General features: G+C 44.6%; 1 protein-coding gene across 1 annotated transcript in view; it reads left to right on the forward strand.

Moving 5' to 3' along the window:
- EXOC4 (exocyst complex component 4) overlaps positions 1–19,749 on the forward strand; it is a 431,485-nt gene that overhangs the window by 360,997 nt on the left and 50,739 nt on the right. Inside the window, exons 14-15 of the mRNA XM_009290434.1 lie at positions 858–1,013; positions 11,975–12,153. Of these exons, the coding sequence (XP_009288709.1) occupies positions 858–1,013; positions 11,975–12,153 (335 nt within the window). The remainder of the gene's footprint in view (positions 1–857; positions 1,014–11,974; positions 12,154–19,749) is intronic.

Raw genomic sequence — 19,749 nt, forward strand, 5'->3', positions numbered from 1 at the left:
TGACGAGGACTATGCTGATGGTTGTTCCTGAGCAATCCTGACACAAAAAATAGGCAGCTAAGTGATTCCTCCAACTACAGCATCCCGTTTGTCTCCTGCAATTGCCAATGAGGATTCCAGATTAGTTACGCTGCCAAAAATATTAAACAGGGAAAGTCTTCCTAACTGGAATATGCTGTGAACGGTTGGACTTGATGATCATAAAGGTCTTTTCCAACCTAAACAGTTCTATGATTCGATTCTATGATTCTATGATCTTTGATTCAATTTCACAAATACATACGATTCAGCTGAAATCTCAATTATTAGATGTTTTGGATGACTGGACAGAAGACCCGGGACCCTTCATTTCCTTTCATTGCTTCAGACCTGGTCCCCAAGCTGGGCCAGCTGGTGTGCGGTGAGCTGGTGGCTTCCACCCAGGTCTTCCTGGGCAGGTTTCCACGTTGCAGTCACAACACAATCAGCAGCAGCTGGCGAGCTCGATTGAGATTGCAGAAAACAAATGAGCCACGGAGAAACTACCTTCTCTCTCTTCTAGTACAGAATTACCTCCTCCGGTTGTGTAAATGGTTGCAAGTTGAATGATTTCAAGGGTGGGGAGAATATAGCCTTTTTTCCCTTGAAGGACTCTAGCAAAGTACATCAAGAGTTGTGAGTTTGAGAGAATTTTATATCCTATCCACCCGTGTTGCCGTGCTCTCCACACGAGCTCTTTGTTGAGTTCCTCTTTGGACCCCTTCCTTAATGCTTAATGCACATTTGTATGTGATAGGGATTTTAATGAATATGTGCAGAATTGCGTGAAAAGTACAATTTGCTTCGCACTGATGTGGTTGTTGCTACTTTCCCTGTAGGAGCATCGTGCAGTCAGATGAAAAGCTGGTGATCAGCGCGTCCTGGGCTAAAGACGACGACATTAGCAGGCTCCTGAAATCTCTGCCCAACTGGAGCAACATGGCTCAGCCCAAGCAACTGAGACCCAAGAGAGAGGAGGAGGAAGACTTTATAAGGTAAAATATTGTATGAAGTTGTAAAAGGGTTTCAAGGAGAGTAGCAACAATGGTAAAACCTGCTGGAAACAAAGTAATTACGGTGTTTGCATAGCTGTTGTGTCCCCAGGTTTGAGAAGAGGTTGGGATGTGGTCTTTCCTCAAGTGGAATTAGGAAACTTGAGTCCACGTGCCGTTACGCTGCGTGATTTTAAAGCCAGGTACCAGCTTTGCTGAACCGAGAACTTCTTGTGCGTTGCCTGGATTTGGTTCTGTTGAGAACGAGAAAGCGTTAGGGAAATTAATCTGTTTTGGGGATGTTTCAGGGCTTTGCTTATCAGTCGTACGACGGATTGGTGGATAAACCATCCTGAAGCTCTTTGCCCTTCAAGAGAAAGGAAAAAGCAGAGCTGCTCCTCAGATGCAGCAAGGGCAGAAGAGAGGGAGGCCATAGTTCAATAAGGAGGCTTCAGTGGCAGCGCCAGCTTGCTGCTTTCCTGACCTTATTGCTCATTTCTGCTCACTCTTGTTGCTCAGACGTGGATATTTGAAGAATCGTGCTTGTGAAACGAGTCAGGAAAGTGGCTGGGATTGGGGAGGGAAAGGAAGGGTCATTTTTAATTCAGGTAGATCCTTGTCCAGGTTGATGGTGCTTACCCTGATCACCCATGCAATGAAGAGAGCAGCAGTCTGTGACCTATTGGAGGGGCCAACTGGTTGTACTGGGCAGGAATTCCCAGAACTGGCGTCACCAAAGCTGTCCTCCATTTGAGCCATGACCTGGCGGTGTTTCTTCTCCGTCCCAACCCCAGGAGCTATGCAGGGAGAGTCAAATGAAAAATATTGGTACCTCCAGAGGGGATTCTTTCAGAGGCAACTTACTGTGTCCAAAACAGATTGTTTCTACCTTTTCTTTTCAGGCAAGTGAAAGCCTGTAAGTAGGCAGATTGCCTTTCCCTGCACACTGTAAATGGCTTAGTCTGAATTGTTGACGCATCCTGAAGAAACAGGTCCTCTTTGTCATTCCAGCGAGTCAAATAGCTTGTCTGCACATTCCCATCACTATTCATCACTTTCTTGATTGGCATTTGGCTATAAAACTGTAGGAGTAAGTGAAGCTGTTGAAAATTAAAGTCTAATTTGCCCAGATTGTCATTTTACTTATTCACTGAATGCAAGCACAGTAACATAAAGATGATGCAGTCTAGAGAGAGGAACGACGAAGATTATAAAATATGGCTAGTCACAGAAATGTTTGCTCATACTGCAGTGAGGATAATCAGCTTTGCCAGTGTTTTAAAAAATCTTCAGTGATAGTGGAAGGGTGAGGATGCAGAGCCCTTGGGGTCCTTGTGCAGTCCGTGGGTTTTTTGAGATTCATGGATTGAGTCCTAACCTTCATCTTTGCCTTCGCGTTTATCGTTTGTTTCTTGGCACAGAAAGGTGCTGGGATGCCCTCATGGCTCTTACTCTGATTTCTGAGCCATCAGTGTGGGACACCAGAGCTCCCGTGGCTGCAATGCTGGGTACTACTGGCTGAGCGTAACCTGCTAGTGTAAATTCCTGGCCAGGCTAAATCTGATGGCCAAGCGCAGTCTGATGCTAGCAGTGCCAACATTTTGATCCTAATAGGCATTCTATTCCAATATTGGCATTTTACTATCCATTAATTGAAGTATTTTGTGAAATTGTATCGGAGCTGTTGGAATGGAAAGCCTGTTAGGTCATCTACATTGAATTCACGGGGAAAAGCTCCTGTACTGTGCCTTTTTTTTTAGCCTAGACATTAAGACAAAGATCTTCTCCTGGTATCTGTTTGCACAGAGCATCATGTATTAAGCCTCAGCTCCTCAGAGCGCCGTGTGAATGCTCCTGTAGCATTAATTTAAATGATCATAATTGGTCTGGGCCAGTTTTAGCCATTGATGGTAAGTGACATGGCTTATAAACTTCGTCAAGAATCCGTGCATGGTTGAATAGATCTCTCCTGAAAGCTTCAAAATAAAATTAATTGCTTGTCCAACTTTTTTTATCTTCTTTCCATTTAAGCAGACTTTTTTCAGACTTTCTCCTAATACAAAGGAACATGATTTCTCCGCCGCTGTTGCTTCTTTCTCTTCCTCTTGGCGCTGCTGATGAATTGGGAATAATTCTCCCGTAGCCATCACTGCCTGAGCACTGCAGTGGAGCCAAAGGGAAATGGGTCCTGCAGATACCTTGGTTATTAGGGTCATGGCTGTGATGGGAGAGCCCGGGAGAGCTCATTTCATTCTCACTTTAACCATCCAAGATATTTAAAATCTTGATATACAGATATCCACCTGTGTTCACAGACCCCACTCCTCAGCTAGCAGGGACAGGACTAAGCATCCTTTCCTGGAAAGGAAGGTTTAAGCTTAGTGAAACATGGGAGCATGCTCTTTTTGGACATAAAACAAGGCTGACAGCAGTGCTTGAACTACTCGGCAGCATCCCTTTATGAAAGTTGCTAAATTAAATATGTCCTGAAAGTTTACCACCAGTTTTTGTACTGTGGCAGGAAGAGATATCAGTGCACAGTTTTCTTTCCCTCCCCCTCCCCAAGTTTCCTGTAACTCATTTGTGTAATTAAAAAGAAGAATCCAAACGCGATGTCTTTGCAAAAAATCCTCATGCATATCTGTGTTGACAGTGATTGATTTTGTTGTCTTAACCCGCCACTATCTCTTTTGCGAATAGATGTCAAAAGGCAGGGTAAGATACTAGCAGAATCTCCCCATTAATATTCTGGTGCGGTTGGCCAGACAAAGGGACCTGATTGAGCATATTATAGTAGCTCAGAACTTGGCAAGGGGAGAAAGGAAAGAAAAGTCATGCCTCTATTCGTATAATTAGTTTTTAAAGCTCTGAAGGCTATTTGGCACTGGGGTGAGTGTGAAATACGCTGCCCTTATCGCTTTAGAAAGGTTAGCCTTCAGTTCATTACTGAATCAGATACGTTGGTGATAAAATCCAAAGATGTATCATTTCCAGGTTTGCCTTTGGCGAGGAAAAGCAATGTAAAAAGAGCTTCAGATATGGTCGCGCTCGAGTTACGGCAGAAATTCTTGGGTTTCGGTGCAGCTCTGCAGCACAAGGGGTGGCAAGGGGCCCTGTGCACCCGAGGGGAACTATGTCTTCGGGGCGCTGAGGAAGGCGTGCTGGCAAGTCACGGGGCAACACATTTGCCTGGAAATCCCACGCTGGTCTGAAGATCACACCACAGCGCAGATTATTCTGGTTGCCGATCTGAGATACCAAACCTGTGTTAGGAGGGGGATGCTGATTTCCCTCTCACCTTTTGACTCCAGCAAGCTCCTGAACACCGAACTTGGGATCAGATTCTCAGGCTAAAGTTCATGGAGCAATAAAAAAACCACTTCTCAGCATCTCCATGTACCACATGACTTTTCCTTTCACTGCTTTTGTTTTTTTAATGAGGATAATCCTGACTGCAGGGTGCTCCACCTGCCTGCTGCTTCCTCCCCTGCATGTCCTGTTCACTTGCGGATGCTCATCCTCACTTGCTCTGCCCCAAAAGGAGAGGGTGTATTTGAGCAACGTGGAAGGATACCTCTGCAACAGCAGATCCTTCACCAAATCATCCCAAATGGCATTGGTCAGGACAGTTACCCTATCCCTGCTGCTTATTGGGATCTCTTCTCTTCCCTTGGTTTAGTTGATGCTGCTCCTCAGATTGTACTTCCAATGTAAAAGTGGAGCCTGCGTGCAGATGCGGGTCTGCTTTGGAAATGTGTCACTGTTGGACAAGACAAAAATGTCAGGCTAAAGGAAGAGAGCAGGGATGGGCTAAAGGGTGTCCCTTCAGAAGGCATGATGGGAGCGAGAAAGGTGCCCTCCGGTTTTGGATATGTATTGGGACTGTGTCGTGGGACCCACTAGCTCGCCTCAGCTCCCTTGGGGCATGCAGCACATCTCACCTGTGCCCTGGGAGAGCACATCATCCACCCAACTGCAGCAAAGACACCGGGGTACCCGCCAGAGAATGAAATCTCCTCTCCTTTCCTTTTCATGGGGCAGAGCGCGCATAGCTGATGGTGGGCGATCAAGCACGTCTGTACTCCAAATGCAAAGCTTTGGTTAGCCCTGGAGCAAGATGCAGAGTTAAAGGAGCTAGTGGTCTGAGGCATGATTTTGCACCGCAGCGAATTAGAAAGGCTCCCATGAGCTCTTCCCCAGAGGGTGCTTGAGGGCAGTAAACTCGGGAGGTTGGTACAGAGCTCCTAGGATCGGTCACAGCTTGAATTACTTCAGCTGTTTCCAAAGGGATCAACATTCTGTAAACTTCCCATTGTGTAAATAAACAGTCTGTGCAAGCCCAGAAAGCAGAATTGGGAATGAGCTGGGACAATTTGCATTGGACCGTCAAGTCCTTCCCTCGGTGCAAAGGGAGAGCCATGATGGCAGAAGCATGGAGTTCAGGTCCTACCTTGGGGTAGGGTGGACTTCTCTTGTTCCACCTCTCTGGGCAGCAAGAAGGCACTGGCCAAAGTTTTCATCAAAAGCTGAATCTCAGGCTGTTCCATCTGCTGCCTGGTGGGTGGTTTTTGTAGTGTTGGGTTTGGAGCTTTCCATTATTTTTATTCTCTTTTGCTGTCTTAGTGCTTCTCCTGCCGCATGATCCTTTTCTGAAACCTTGATGTTTTATGGGAGGCTTTTCCCTTTCTTTACCTCTTAGCTCTCCCTCCCATTCTCAGTTGTAGCTTTTCTGTCTCTCTTTCCTTGTTTCTTTTTCTCTCAAGTATAAAAGATCTCCCTCCAATTTCTCAGGCTCTATTTATTATATTCACAGTACTTTTAAAGGGTGAAAGGATGATTTTGGAAGATTGGCAGCAGGCTGTAGACCTTTTTTCCCTCTACTGGGACTATGAATCTGAGCGTACCATAGGTGTGAGTCATTTCCATTTGATGACAGTCTACTCCTTTATGTGAAATGGGTTTCTAGATCACTCTTTTGGATCCTACGGGAAAATGTGCTTCATCGTGAGCACAGCAGATACTAAATCCTATTGCTACTGGGAGTCTCATCTGAGAGGTGTAAAATTGAGTGAGCACCTGGATCTTCACAGGGCACCTCCGTATCCGAGAAGTTTCCCTCTGCCTTTGCTTGTCTTGTGAAGGCAAAGAAGTTTTGGAGGATTTGGGCTGGATTTGGGGTTTTTTGAGGATTACATATATTCTGAACCTGAATCCAGGAAGAATCTCCCAGCTTCAGATTCATTAATCCTACAAATTGCATTGTCTATTGAAATGAGTGCAGCGATGCCCAGCTCTTCCACCGTACTTTTTCTGGGTGATGTGTGTGCCCCTAAACTGCGTAGCAGGGATGGAGGGGGAAGGCAGAGCGGAAACGTGGCGATTCAGCTTCTCCACAAAGATTTAATAACAGCTCCTGCTTTAACAAGATTCTGTATCGCTAAATCACATCATTAGAGCTACACAATATACTCCAAGACACTTCCTTGTCTGCTGTGATAAATTGTATAATATAAACTTAACAAGACCAGAATATTCAAATAAATTTAAGCGAGAAGATGGCGTGTGATGTTACAGCTTAAAATTGTCAATTAGTGATGTCTGCTTTTTGACAGTGTTGCGACCTCTCAGCAGAGATTTGGAGCTGCCGGGGAGTGCTGGCGCCGATCGCGCCGGTCCCTAATAGAGATGCACAAATTGTTGTCGAGGCTTTGTAAATCCCGATGAACCTCAAATCTGGGTCATTTTTAGGGTGGGCTAGATCTTCAGTCCTTTAAAGCCGAATACCTCAAGTTGGCGGGGTGAATTTATATCCACTGAGGATCCTTTGCAGCAGCTTTTCATCAGGACTACAATGCTGTTTGGACGTGCTGCAAAAAGTGTCCTCGTGTGCTGAATTTTTAAAATACCTTCAGGTGCTGAATCTTTGAAACAAGTGAAATGGCATCTTCTGCAGGAAGATGGCTGGGCTGGGTTTTATTGTTCTTGCGGCAGCAAATCATTTCAGAGGGCTTCCCTTTGCAGAAAAAGCCCACGTGGGTTACTTGTTTTGGTGCTTGCACGATTTTGTTATGATTGTTGAACAAATTCTGGTGCAAGATGAAGTAACAAACCACCTTCTCTCTCTTTCTCTATAAATAAGAACATAATAGGAATTTCTTTGAATTTGTCAAGGGGAAATCTGTCTGCCTGGGTAGTTTCTATATGCAGTTTTTAAGCACGGTCTCCAGGCTGACTTGTGGCTCAAGTGCAGGAACAGAAAACAAATGGATTATAGAAATTTCTATATGACATAAATACATAGAAAAATCTACTGATCCGAAAGAATCTGCAAAGGTGCAATGAAACTGATGCGAATACTATCATTATAATCTTTCCATTATAATGCGTATCATGTTTTGAGACTGTATATATAATATACTATATGTATTTTAAGTGCTTTATATTAGGTAGCAGATTGAGTTGTTATACAGCAAGCTTTTTACCCAGTAATTGTTTTCACTAACATTTTCATGGATGTTCAATTTAATGTGGTTTTGGTCCAACACCGTGACAAAGCAGTAATCCTTGTTTTGCCAGCTCTTCCTAGAGCATTTGCATCTTTGTCCTGTTCACACTTTAATAGATATTTTTAGGATATTTCCTCTACAGCCACAGCTCTGCCCGCTGCTCTTAGCAGCGGTTTAAATTCATTTTGTTACTTCTCCTCTGCAAGCATCTGACGCTCAACGGAAAGCATCCCTCCGAGGTCTGCGGTCGAGAGGGTGTGAGAAAGGACAGTAGGTCCACGTTGGGTCAGTGTGTTCCTGGGGGGGCTCCCAAGGGGGTTGCTTGGTGTGTCCCCCTCCTCCTACAGCTCCACGCACCCTCCCAGTGAGCTTTTTCCTTGGCGTTATTTGCCGAAGGGATAATTGACACTAATTTCTTGGCAGAGAAAAGGGAGAGGAGCAGTAAGTGAATGTAAAGCTGCTGCCAAGGGTACATGAGAGACCTCCTACCTCGTTCTGCAGTATTGATGTGGACACTTGGCTGCTTTTCAGCCCTGCTCTGGCACGGTCAGAGTGCCTTAAACGTAGCACAGGTCATCTTGATTTATCACACATGCTCTTCCCTGGCCTTTCTTCCCTCGCGTACGAGTTTCCCGTCCTCTCATGTATATGCTGAAATAAGGATGAGGGGAAGCCTTGTATGTTGTCATCAGTCCCTCTGCTTCCAGGCAGTTTACCTCAATAGGTTGTTTAATTTTATTAACAGCTCATCCTTTAAAAACTTCATCATTGCTCTTGGTTGCTGGAGGAGAGGAGGGGGAAGCCGGTCTGCCTGCAGAAGACTTCTTTGGGGAACCAGGACACTGGCCTCTCCCCATCCCTGCTGGTACCATGCCAAGGATGCCCTATGCATCCTCTACGGTATCCATGAGACCTAAAGCGGACGCATTGCTGGTCACAGTGTTTGGAAAGTAAAAAAAAATATAGAAATTAAGATGGTTTAACAAAGGGAAACAAAATGAGGTGCTTAGTTAATCCGACGATTAAGCTAGCGCAGCCGGCCTGCTCTGACAAAGTGGAGATTTAAGAGTGAACCCTATTGCAGTGCATACAAATCCCGTGGGATCTGAGGCTAAAGGGCAATGAAGCGGTGCGGCACCAGCATCAGATATCGGCATAAGGAAGGGTGAGCTCCCACAAAGAAACAGCTGGACAGTGAAGAAAGGCACTTGAATTTGCTTTATTCACAGTGTAGTTGATATGCACTATTAATCTCCGTCTTGAGCGTGGGTATATGCACAGCTGAATTAATTGCAGGAGAGTGGAGTGTTGCCTTTTGTTACAGTTCTGTAAAACACTGTTATGAACCACTTGGTTATGAGGTTTTCTCGCTTTCTAAAATATATCATCTCCGTTACTGGAAATTTCCATCTTTGGGTGCTCACCAAAAGTTGCAGGATCTTTTACTGTTCTCAGACGCTTTGGCAAAGTCCAAAGCAAATTTCATGGGTAAGGTAGGATGGGATTTAAGTTTTCAAAATCGTGGTAATTCAAACCAAGGGTACCCACTGAACCATCAGAAACTCGTAAATTAAACGCAGAAGGTGGCTGCAGATCTCTTTGTGCTGGCTCTTGTCTTAGATACACACAGATACAAATGTGACAAGTATTGGCTGAAACCTGTATGGGAATCGAAGGTCTGAAGATGCCGTTTTAATGCGGGTATTCAAAAGAGCAGAGTTAAGGTTGGATATTCAGTTGATTTGTTTTTTTATATCCTTCCCGTTAAGTGTTTAGCCTTGCAAATTTATTAAAGACAAAGGCATGTAGTGAATATTCTCTCAAGCAGGCATCCAGAACACGAGCAAAAATTTGCTTCAGGGAGACATTTGCTAACGGCAGGTTTAAATTGAAATTACAGGAATCCACCAGAACTCTTTAAAGTTGTCTTCTGAAAGGGAGTTACTTGCTGAAGGTTGTCTCTATTATAGGTTTCAGTTTGTGCGAAAGAGTGAATTGGGGTTTCTGCAGTCAAGGATATGTACTAAAGAAAACAACTGAATATATTCGCTGCCCTTTTGATGCAAACTTCTGTTGGTTTAGAGCGAGTGGCAGAATCGCATTGATCCCAACAACATTTTAGAGTATAGCTTCCCGTAGAAGACCTTATTTGTATTCCTCCCAGGAGCAAAAGTAGGAAATACACCCTGCTTTGTATTATATAGATTTTTCCCAGCCTGACTGAAAGCACTGTATTATTCATGCACAGGCTATCCATCCAAAGTGGTGCCAAAACTGTTTCTCTTTGCGTGTGGGAAGGCAGAAGAGTTGTCCCTGCAATAAAAACAAATTTGTAATCGCGGTTGTGGGCAGTGGCGTGGTAGTGACTCCTCATTTAACAGCTCTCAAATTGTGGTTCCCAAAGAAGTGCTTTTTCTGTGGCATTTTGTATTGCAAAGCCGTGTTAACGAAGGTAGAAATTCACCAGATGTTTCATTTCTTATTTTTCTGAGTGATTATCATAGAATCATACAATCATAGAATCATTTAGGTTGGAAAAGATCTTGAAGATCATCGAGTCCAACCGCAAACCTAACACTGCCAAGATTGATGCAGTTGCCAGTGGGATTTGATAGTCTAAGTCAACAGGAGTGGTTTGGTTAGAGGGGAAAAAGCATATCTATGAAAAATCTTTGGCTCCACAGGAACAGGTGAGGTTATCTGAGTGTTTGTGGGGGGGTAGAGCCAAGTGAAGTGTTTCATGTTTGCTGTAGAAGTCAATAACGTGTTTTACTTGAAAGAATGATCGTGCTCTGCCGAAAAAAAAATGGTCTAGCCCGGCTATGAGCTTGTCCACCCGGTTCAACCTTGTATTCACCTTCAAACGCCCATTTGGACTTTGGATGAGTCGCTCAGCTGTCCTCACTCTCCAAAGCTTTGTAGCCTCTTATGACTATCTAAGAAATGCCCAGTCAGGGGGGCTTGTTAAGGGCTTTCCTGAGGTTCAGAAAGGATTTAATCTATTTTCAATAGCCAGAGTGGATCAAAGTTAAGCCCATCTTACAGAGAGGAAGAACAGCTGAATTACCACTGCCATAGTCCACTGGAGTTGGAGATGTTCCTCTGTCTCAGTCCTCAGACACAGCCAACAGATAAGGATTCCTCCCAAGCCATAGCATGCGGGATACAGCCTAAGGCAGCATATTTTTTGTTGTCAAGCAGAAGAAAATCCTCGAAGAGACTTTTTTTAATGAAGGCTATTTTTATTTTTTGCCTTTGATGAATTCAATTGAGCAATTTAAAACCATTTCAGGGTGGTGGTTTTTTTTTTTTTCTCCTCAAGTGACAGTGAAGTCCCACAAATCTAGGGAGACGCTGGCAATAAAACTGCTTAGATAGTATATAAAATGCCACTGATGGGATTATTTTGCTGCAGCTCGTTGCAGCTATTATGCTCAGCAGCATGATTCCTCATTGTAAGTTCATAAAAGAGCTAATGACAGGAAGTGGAGATTTGCAAAGTTGAATGAAAGTGGAATGCAAATTCATAACAAAAAGAGCAACTAATGATGGGAAGAGTGTACTGAGGACCATGGCAAATGTGCTGTCACTTAGAGTCTTTCAATGAAATGCACTTGGTTTCAGCCAGGAGCTATTGTAATTAGATGTAGAAACCGTGTCCTGATTTTCTCCATCCTGATGGTACACAAAAAGTCATGCCGGAGTCTCCTCCTTTACCTGCAAAAGCAATGAGAATATTTGCCATGCAAATACTTCTGGGATAAAACCAAACGTGCTCTTCATGGAGACAAGTGTCGGGAAAGCTAAATCTGAATGCAAAAGATGGAACGTGACAGTGGAGTGAGCAGTTACACACCTTGAAAGAACTTTTTTCAGCTTTTTGGGGGTAAACACGTTTGTCTTGGTCATCATTTTTCACGGTGCTATCTCTGTGCCAGTAAAATAATGCACGGACTGATATTCAAAATCATTTGTTTGTCACTTTGTCATGATAAGCCATCAGGTTTCACAGGAGATTTCTTTTGATAGATGTGTGAAAAAAAAGTGAATCAGCGATTGGAAGAGCTGATTTACAAGGGAAGATTAAAAGTACTGCATGTGCATTATTTATACGTATCCCAGGGTGACACGGAAAGCACCTGCATGTCTCAGCAAGGTGTAAATGCTGGGTGGGGCGAAGAGGTGTGAGAGCTGATTGGGATGACGTTTGTAACTATGAGGAATGAAGTGAAATTCAGAGATTGTAAATGCAGGGAGAAGGACAGAAAAAAACCTCCCTGAGATAGAGGTGTTATTCACTGTAACAAGACTTCAAAAACTCCACCAGACAACGTTCTTGAGACCCCACGCTGGAACAGTTCTACATTGGCTGGTTTGACCTTCTCCACAGTGTAACTCATGTCTTCCCCTTGCTGTCCTGTGCTGTATTTCTGAGGGTGGCTTTGGTTTGCATTTCAGGGCTGCTTTCGGCAAAGAGTCAGAAGTTCTCATTGGCAACCTGGGAGATAAACTCATCCCTCAACAGGAGATCCTGAGGGACGTCAGCGACCTGAAGGCCTTGGCCAACATGCACGAGAGCCTGGAGTGGTTAGCAGGTCGCACCAAGGCAGCCTTCTCCAACCTCTCATCCACCCAGAGTAAGTAGCTCCCACAGGAGAACCTTTGTCTTAGAAATGGAAACCAGCATAAATCCGCGATTTTAGCAGGAGTGGGCATCTTTTGTTCTCGATTTCAAAGCGGGTTTATGTCAGAGGGAAGTAGAAAGCAAAGCAGTTCCATCTCTTTCTTCCTAGTCAATGCTGTGGTGTGACATCTGCTCAGACTGTGGTGGGCACCACGTGAGGGTGCCAGGAGCATCACTTCTGGTATAACCTCTGACGGGTCTTTCAATGCTTGAGCTTTTCAGCAGTCCCTGCTAATGACATTGCACAGGAGCAGGTGTCGGTGCCAAGACAGGTTTCATTTTCTTTAAAGCATCCTAGATTGCTGAATATTTAAAAATATATGTGTATTATAAATTCAGTAGAGAAATTGAACAGATCTTAATGAGGAATGCCCTAACGTGCACGTCACTGGGGCACAGATGCTCAGCCTGCAAAGGCAGAAGGAACCCTTGGTGAACCGAGGTGCCAGGAAGGCAGAGACAGGGGAGCCTGGAGACACCAGTTCTGTTCCTGGCTGTCTAGGATTGCCTGCACTACCTTTGTGAGATCATTTCGCTTCTCTGTGCTTCAGTTTTCGTTCCTTCCCCTGGGGAATAGTGATTTTTTCTGTCTGGAAAGTGCTAGAGACGTGATTAGTGTTTGCTTCTCTTCTTATCGTTGTCATTGGCGTTGTCTGCACGGGGTCGTGTTCAGAGGACGGTTGTGGCTGTGCCCCAGAAGTAGAGCTCGGCATAAACAGACCTCAGCTCTGCTGCTTTCCACTGATGCCCTTCCACTGTTATTAACTTGTGAGGAGTCACCTGTAGCTCAGCTGACATGGGGTTAAGCTTCTCCTAGGACCAGGAGTTTGGGTCTCACCTGCCTACCAAGACATTCCCAATAGCTATTTTGTGTCACAGGTTGACCCTGGGGAGGTGGCCGTGCATTTGTTAGAGCACTTCATATTGCCCTAGATCCCTGTAATAAAATACTGTGTGTTTTACAAATATTGAACATCCCCTGTTGTCTAGGGGTTATATTAAATGCAGCTGCATCGGGTGTGGAAGGAGGCATCTACGCTGTGCTGTAGGTGAGGAGCAGAGGAGAAGAAAAGCACCGCGTAAAAAAATCCGCACAGCTTGGTGGGATCCCAGGACACATGGGGACGTAGTGAGGATACATGGCATTTCTGCAGTTTGTCTTGCAAATGGGGAGCAGAGTCCTGGGGGAAGGTACCCACAGAGGCGCAGGACTGTGGGCAGCCAGATCTTCTGAGCTCTCGTGGGAATTTGGCATTGAAAATCACCTCAGCCTTATTTTCTGGGAAGTGATGGGGGAAATTTGCTGGTGCAAAATAAAGTCATAGTGTTTTATCGCCGTTAAAATAATTGTCCCTCGACAGCAGAGCATCTCTGGTTGACTGACAATCCTTCCTATGGTTTATAACTCTGCTCTAGAGCAGGACCTTTAAACTGTTTACTCCAGCTGTCCGCGATCAGTTTGTTGGGATCCAGAATCATAGAATCATAGAATCATTGAGGTTGGAAAAGACCTCTAAGATCATCGAGTCCAACCATCGACCCAACACCCCCATGTCCACTAAACCATGTCCCTCAGTGCCTCATCTACTCGTCTTTTAAATACCTCCAGGGATGGGGACTCCACCACTCCCCTGGGCAGCCTGTTCCAATGTTTCACCACTCTTTCAGTAAAGACATTTTTCCTCACGTCCAATCTAAACCTCCCCTGGCACAACTTGAGGACATTTCCTCTCGTCCTATCGCTTGTTACTTGGGAGAAGAGACCGGATAATTAAGATTATACAATCAGCTAACAATTAAAGACCCAAAATACTACGGGTAGCTTTAATATTCCTGTAACCCATACTTTGAGTTCTCAATACCTGAGTGACAAGAAGAATTGCTGTGCTCTCCCAGGGTGTACTTCAGAAGATTATAAAAAAAAATAAAACCCAATGGAAAATGCTATCAAAGTTCAGTAGCCAAATATTTATTCACAGAACTTTAGTTACCGGGAGAGTTCTTGGGGCTGAGGAGGTGTGCTCTGACAGTCAAAGATGTTAAAAATAAAAACATCATTTATAATTTCAGTTCTAGTTGAAACTCAATTTTTTTAATAAATCAATATTTTCCAAACATAAAAGGGCATAAGCGTGACTTTCAGGCTTCTGAGAGGACATTACATGCAGCAGTGAATAAACATAAAAGTACGAAGTGTAATATTTCACTTGGCAGCATCCTCCTGACAATAAAAATTCATCTTCCTTTGTAATAACTTTATACCAATGCACTAAAATGTCTGTACACAAATGCCAGGAGTATCTGAAACAAGAGGAAGAACGAGCAGTATTAGAAAATGATAGAGGGTGTTGACCTCATGGTTATAAATGAAACCTGGTGGAGTATATCTCATAAATGGAACATCAGTAGAGCTGACTGCAACCTATATGAGAGAAGTAAAAGTGATGCCGTGGGGCAGAGGTGGTGGTACAAGTCAGATGTATTTACAAATCCAGCAAGCTACGATGACATACAGGGGAGTGCAATTCTTTTGGAGAAGAATAGGAAGAATAAACAACAGAGGAAAAATGAGATGTCTCTTTCCATCCCACCTGGACAGGGGGAGAAGAGCAATGCAAATGTGCTCGGACTGAGCTGAGAGGAGGAAGAATTAAAACTACCTATTGGTTCAAAGATTCATACCATGTTAATGCCATAATGCTCAACTGTCATACGAGTTATCTTGTTCTTTCCTGTCGCGGTTTGATCATCTGAATTTCTGAGTATCTCATTGCTGGAAGCCACAGCATGTTAATGAGCATCAGGGGGAGGGAGGGAGGGAGGAAGGGAAATAACTGACCAAAAGTAAAGCTAAAGAAAGGGGGTTTCTGCCACGCACTGAAGCTCACCAAATTCAGATTCAGATCACCATAAGTGCAGCCAGCTTTGTCATTTCAGCATCGGTAACTTTGACTTTAAGACATGCCCACGTGAAACCCAAGCGTTCCAGGTCAATGCAACTGGAATCCGTGGTTCATCATATGCAAGTCAACGGGCCGTTAGTCACCCAGCTCGCTTTTTGGGTAGCTGACTTTGGGCAGACGGCAGTTGTTACACTCCTTTGAGCAACTCTGTCTTCTGCTTTATTTTTCTCCTTGGACTAGATGCTACATTGAAGTGTCTATGCTTGAACAAGAGCAGTAATGCCATTAACTGGTAGCGGTGGTGGGGTTTTATCTTCCGTGCTTACCACATGTTGGGCCAATGCATGATGAGAACACACGTCCAGGTCTTTGATGGTTTCTTTTTTCTGTCCCAGCAACTTGAGATTAAATCTTGGTCCCACTCAGGGCATCATCAAAGCTCTTGGGGAGCGATTGGGACCAGAATTCTCGGTGCAATGCCAGAAATACTGTAATCTCCAACAAGTCCATGACATGGTGGTGGTGGCCCTGTATTCCTTCCCTGTAGAAAGTCAGTAGCTTTTCCAGCAAAGCTTCCTTGGCTGCGAATGGGCAATTTCTAGGCATAGCTATAAGTATTCAGAAACGACAAGGTGGAGTTGGGCAGGTATGGACATGTTTTGGGAAATCCTAAAAAGGGGGCTACCTGTTGGTGGCTTTTTGGTTAGGCTGTCAAAAGGCCCCGTCCTAGAGATAAAAATTCAACAACCGTTTGCTGCGGATGTGCCACAATTATCACTCATTTAAAAACAGTCTTGCTAATAGAGTGTTTTATCATGCTGGGCAGTCTCTGCATTCTTCATTATTTAGTGTTTGCTAAGCTGATGGCTCTTCCATGGCTCTTCCCTTATCTGCACTCCTTCAGAATTGGATTTTATATTTTCTGAACCAGTCAGATATGACAAAGTCATTTTCTTTTGCTCTTGTCTTTTGAGGGAATACAAACTTCTTTTTAACAATAACCATTTAAGGATTAAAGTTGCTGGAAGAAGATGAATTAACTGAGGAAGTCAAGTAAATTTTAAATAGGTTTTCTATGAAAATGGAAGTAGGGTGTCCTCTCCTCTTCCTCTCCTGCTTCTCTGCAGATGCAACATACACTCATCCTTTTCCCTTGCCAGAGCTTCAGCCTTCTGAAGCCCTCTGAATATTTTACAAAGAAGGAATTATTATGCACGATGAAGGAGTTGGGACGATCTTTACATTTTTAAGATGGTTGCATGCTTGATGAAGGAGTTGGGACAATCTTTACATTTTTAAGATGGTTGCATGCTGTGTGTAGGTAGGAAGATGAAAGATTAGCCATTAGCTTACTGAGTTGCAGCTACCCTTTTAAATTCAGCCAGCTGTTGGCATCTCATAACTTCAGATCGTTGTAGTCAGCAGTTCACAACTGACTGGCTTAAACGTTGAATTTGAAATTACTTTCTCATGGAGCTCACATAAAACAGGATTGTCTTTCTCTTCTAGATGGCTTATTGGAAGTAAAGTTTTTGCATGTGTACCATGTGTCCACGTATGTTTATAGATCAGTAGATACTCTTGTGTCCACCCAAAGGTTTGCTCAGTGTATCCATGTTCGCTTTCGGTGTGTGCTTTCTCTTTCTTGTCCTTAATGAAGAATAATACCATTTTAGCACCTTAACAGTTTTATCTAGAAAAACAGGACTCGGGCAGTAGTCTCAAGAAAGACACCTCCTCTCCTGCCATTACATTCTCCACACACACAAAAAAATCTCTTTAGAAATGGATCCTGAGGCTCAATATTTAGGCAAAGTAGGGAGGTGCATCAAAGACCCCCCCCGAGAGGAAGCATTGGGTCAGGAGGGTATTGAAATCAAGACAGAAATGGAAAAAAACTCCGAGTGTTTTTATTGTGGGCTGTTTGTTGGCTTTATGTAGCACCCCAGGTCCTGGATTCATGCAGTTGGGTGAGGATCTTCCTGTATTTGAAAACCACACACATACACGCACACTTACCCTTTTCCTTGGAGAAAAGCTTCAAAAGCGTGAAGGACTCAAAACACTGTTTTTTAAAACCAGACCCAAACCAATGATTTCTTTGACAGTTGACAAAGCTCTTGACTTTCAATACCAGCTCCTCCCTGTCTCCTAGTGTCCCTTGGAAGTTGGCACTGGAGCAAAGATTCCTCAAAAAGCAAAGATTCAAAGTCTTTGACACAAACCTGGCTTCAAATAGACGTCAGACTGACCCTGTTTCTGCAGTGGCAGAAACTAGAAGGTGAACTCTCAATAACTGAGGAAAAATATGAGTACATATTTGGAATTAACCTCTGCAGCTCAACCCTGCCTACTTATGGGGGAAGCACCCCAGTGTTAGAGGTGGTGCATGGAAGACCTTCTCCGAGGGCTCACTCCATCGCTGGGACTGCCGTGCCCTTGAGGACATCTTAACCCTGCTGCTGTCAGCAAAGCTGTACCCGCAGCAGAACAAACAGGATGAAGCCGTTTCTCCGCTACCTGCTCGTCACTCCACAGACGTGAATTGCAGTTGCTCACTGGCAGAGCTGGGTCTCCGCTCCGGTGATTTGCGTTAGACACGGAGCTAATTACTGTGTTTGGTTAAGCCAGCTGCATGCACGTTTGATGAGAAATGTGGAAACACCACGCTCCCTTTCCAAAGAAGGGGTTTGCACAGACCGTTGGGAGAATGTGGCTTTCCAGCTCTCCCTCCCCATTTCACACGAGCCGTATTCGGGGCGGGGGGGGCAGAAAGACCCAGCTCCAGGCAGGGCGCTGCCTGCCCCCTCCGACCGTGGCCTGCCTGCCCCCACCCCTGCCATCAGTCCCACCGTGACAGCGCCATAAGCAGTGTTTAAGTGGTGTTGATACTCAAAGTGATGCAGATGCCAATATGCAGATTGGGAGACAAATCCCTCTTGTTCTTCCTAAGGAAGTCCTTTCCCATTGGATTCTTATCTCTTTTTTTTTTTTCCCCCCCACCCGTCCAAGCAATTGAAATTGTACCTTGCACCATTGTCGTGGTTTAATCTCAGTCGGCAACTAAGCACCACGCAGCCGCTCGCTCGCTCCCCCCCACCCGGTGGGATGGGGGAGAGAATTGGAAGAATGCAAGTTAGAAAAAGTCGTGGGTTGAGATAAAAACAGTTTAATAATTGAAATAAAATGATAATGATAATAATAATAATAATAATACACAAAGCAAGTGATGCACAGTACAATTGCTCACCACCTGCTGACCGATGCCCAGCCAGTCCCCGAGCAGCGATCGCTGCCCCCCGGCCAGCTTTCCCCAGCTTATGTACTGAGCATGACGTCCCATGGTGTGGAATGTCCCTGTGGCCAGTTTGGGTCAGCTGTCCTGGCTGTGCCCCCTCCCAGCTCCTTGTGCACCCCCAGCCTTCTCAGTCAGTAGAGCATGGGGAGCTGAAAAGTCCTTGGCTAGTGTAAGCACTGCTTAGCAACAACTAAAACATCGGTGCGTTATCAACATTGTTCTCATCCTAAATCCAAAACACTGTACCAGCTACTAGGAAGGAAATTAACTCGATCCCTGCCGAAACCAGGACAACCATACAAAAAGCCAGCGTGGAGTTTGTTCCTGTCACAGGCTTTATCCGGGAATGCAACCATTTTCCTGTAGCACTCTTCATTCCCACTGCCACATTGCACTGTAACCCTGTGGTTTCCAAATTAGAGGCCGCAGTCTCGCGTGGGGTTGTGAACCAGAGGGATTTAATTGCAGAAACGCTGAGAAGTAAAATCACAATGAGGACACCAACAATAAAGCTTAGGAGTCGTTGGCTCCACCTGTTTGTGTTGCAGAAAGAGCACAGCTCTTCCCTGGCAGCTGGGTCTGGTTAGGAACGCTGTCAGGATGCAGTTTGGTCTGTTAGTGTGTTTTTGAGGTGTTATAAAATGAGGAGATTTATTTAGGGGCATTGCAGGGTGTGCAAGGACAGAGTTTGGCCCTTCTGAAGTATCTAAAAGGGCATTCAGCCTCTTAACTTCTTCATCCAGCATGCTTCCAAAGCAGGTTATTTTCTCCTGTTCAGGGGTGCTTTCACCCCAAAATCAAAAGGCAACGTGTGGAAGACACCTTCACCGCTTCTTCTGCAGAGGGGCAGCTCTTCACCCTCCAGACTTGCAGCATTTCAGGTGAGCAACGACTTCATTCAAAAGCAGGAGGGAGAAAAAAAGGTTTGTGCTACAGCTTTTTACCAAATACTGCAGCTAACTGTCACTAGCTCTCTGTTATTAATGATAACGCTGAGCATTTGCATCGCGTTTTCCAGCCATAGATCTCAAAATACTTTGAAAAGGTTAGTGAAGGCCATTACAGGATCAAGACTATCTTGGACCACTTTGCACCCGGAGGGTCAGCCTCCCTTTTTGCCTGGCTCTGTATGCCTCCTCGTACTGAAATAGGCTTTGATGGCTAATAGAAAGCATCCTGCAACACTCGAGAAAGTGATGCCTTTTAAAATTGATGGCGGAGCCCCTTTATACCACTCTGCCAGAGTAAAGGAGCTACAATTTACAGTCACTTGAAGGCCCCTTTCTGCTGACAGAGTGGTGTAAAGGGGTCTCAGTACAAATGAAAATCAGGCCCGATGCGGTGGTAA

Source organism: Aptenodytes forsteri, unplaced genomic scaffold (genome assembly GCF_000699145.1).
Source record: "Aptenodytes forsteri isolate BGI_AS27 unplaced genomic scaffold, ASM69914v1 Scaffold173, whole genome shotgun sequence".
Lineage (NCBI taxonomy): Eukaryota > Metazoa > Chordata > Aves > Sphenisciformes > Spheniscidae > Aptenodytes > Aptenodytes forsteri.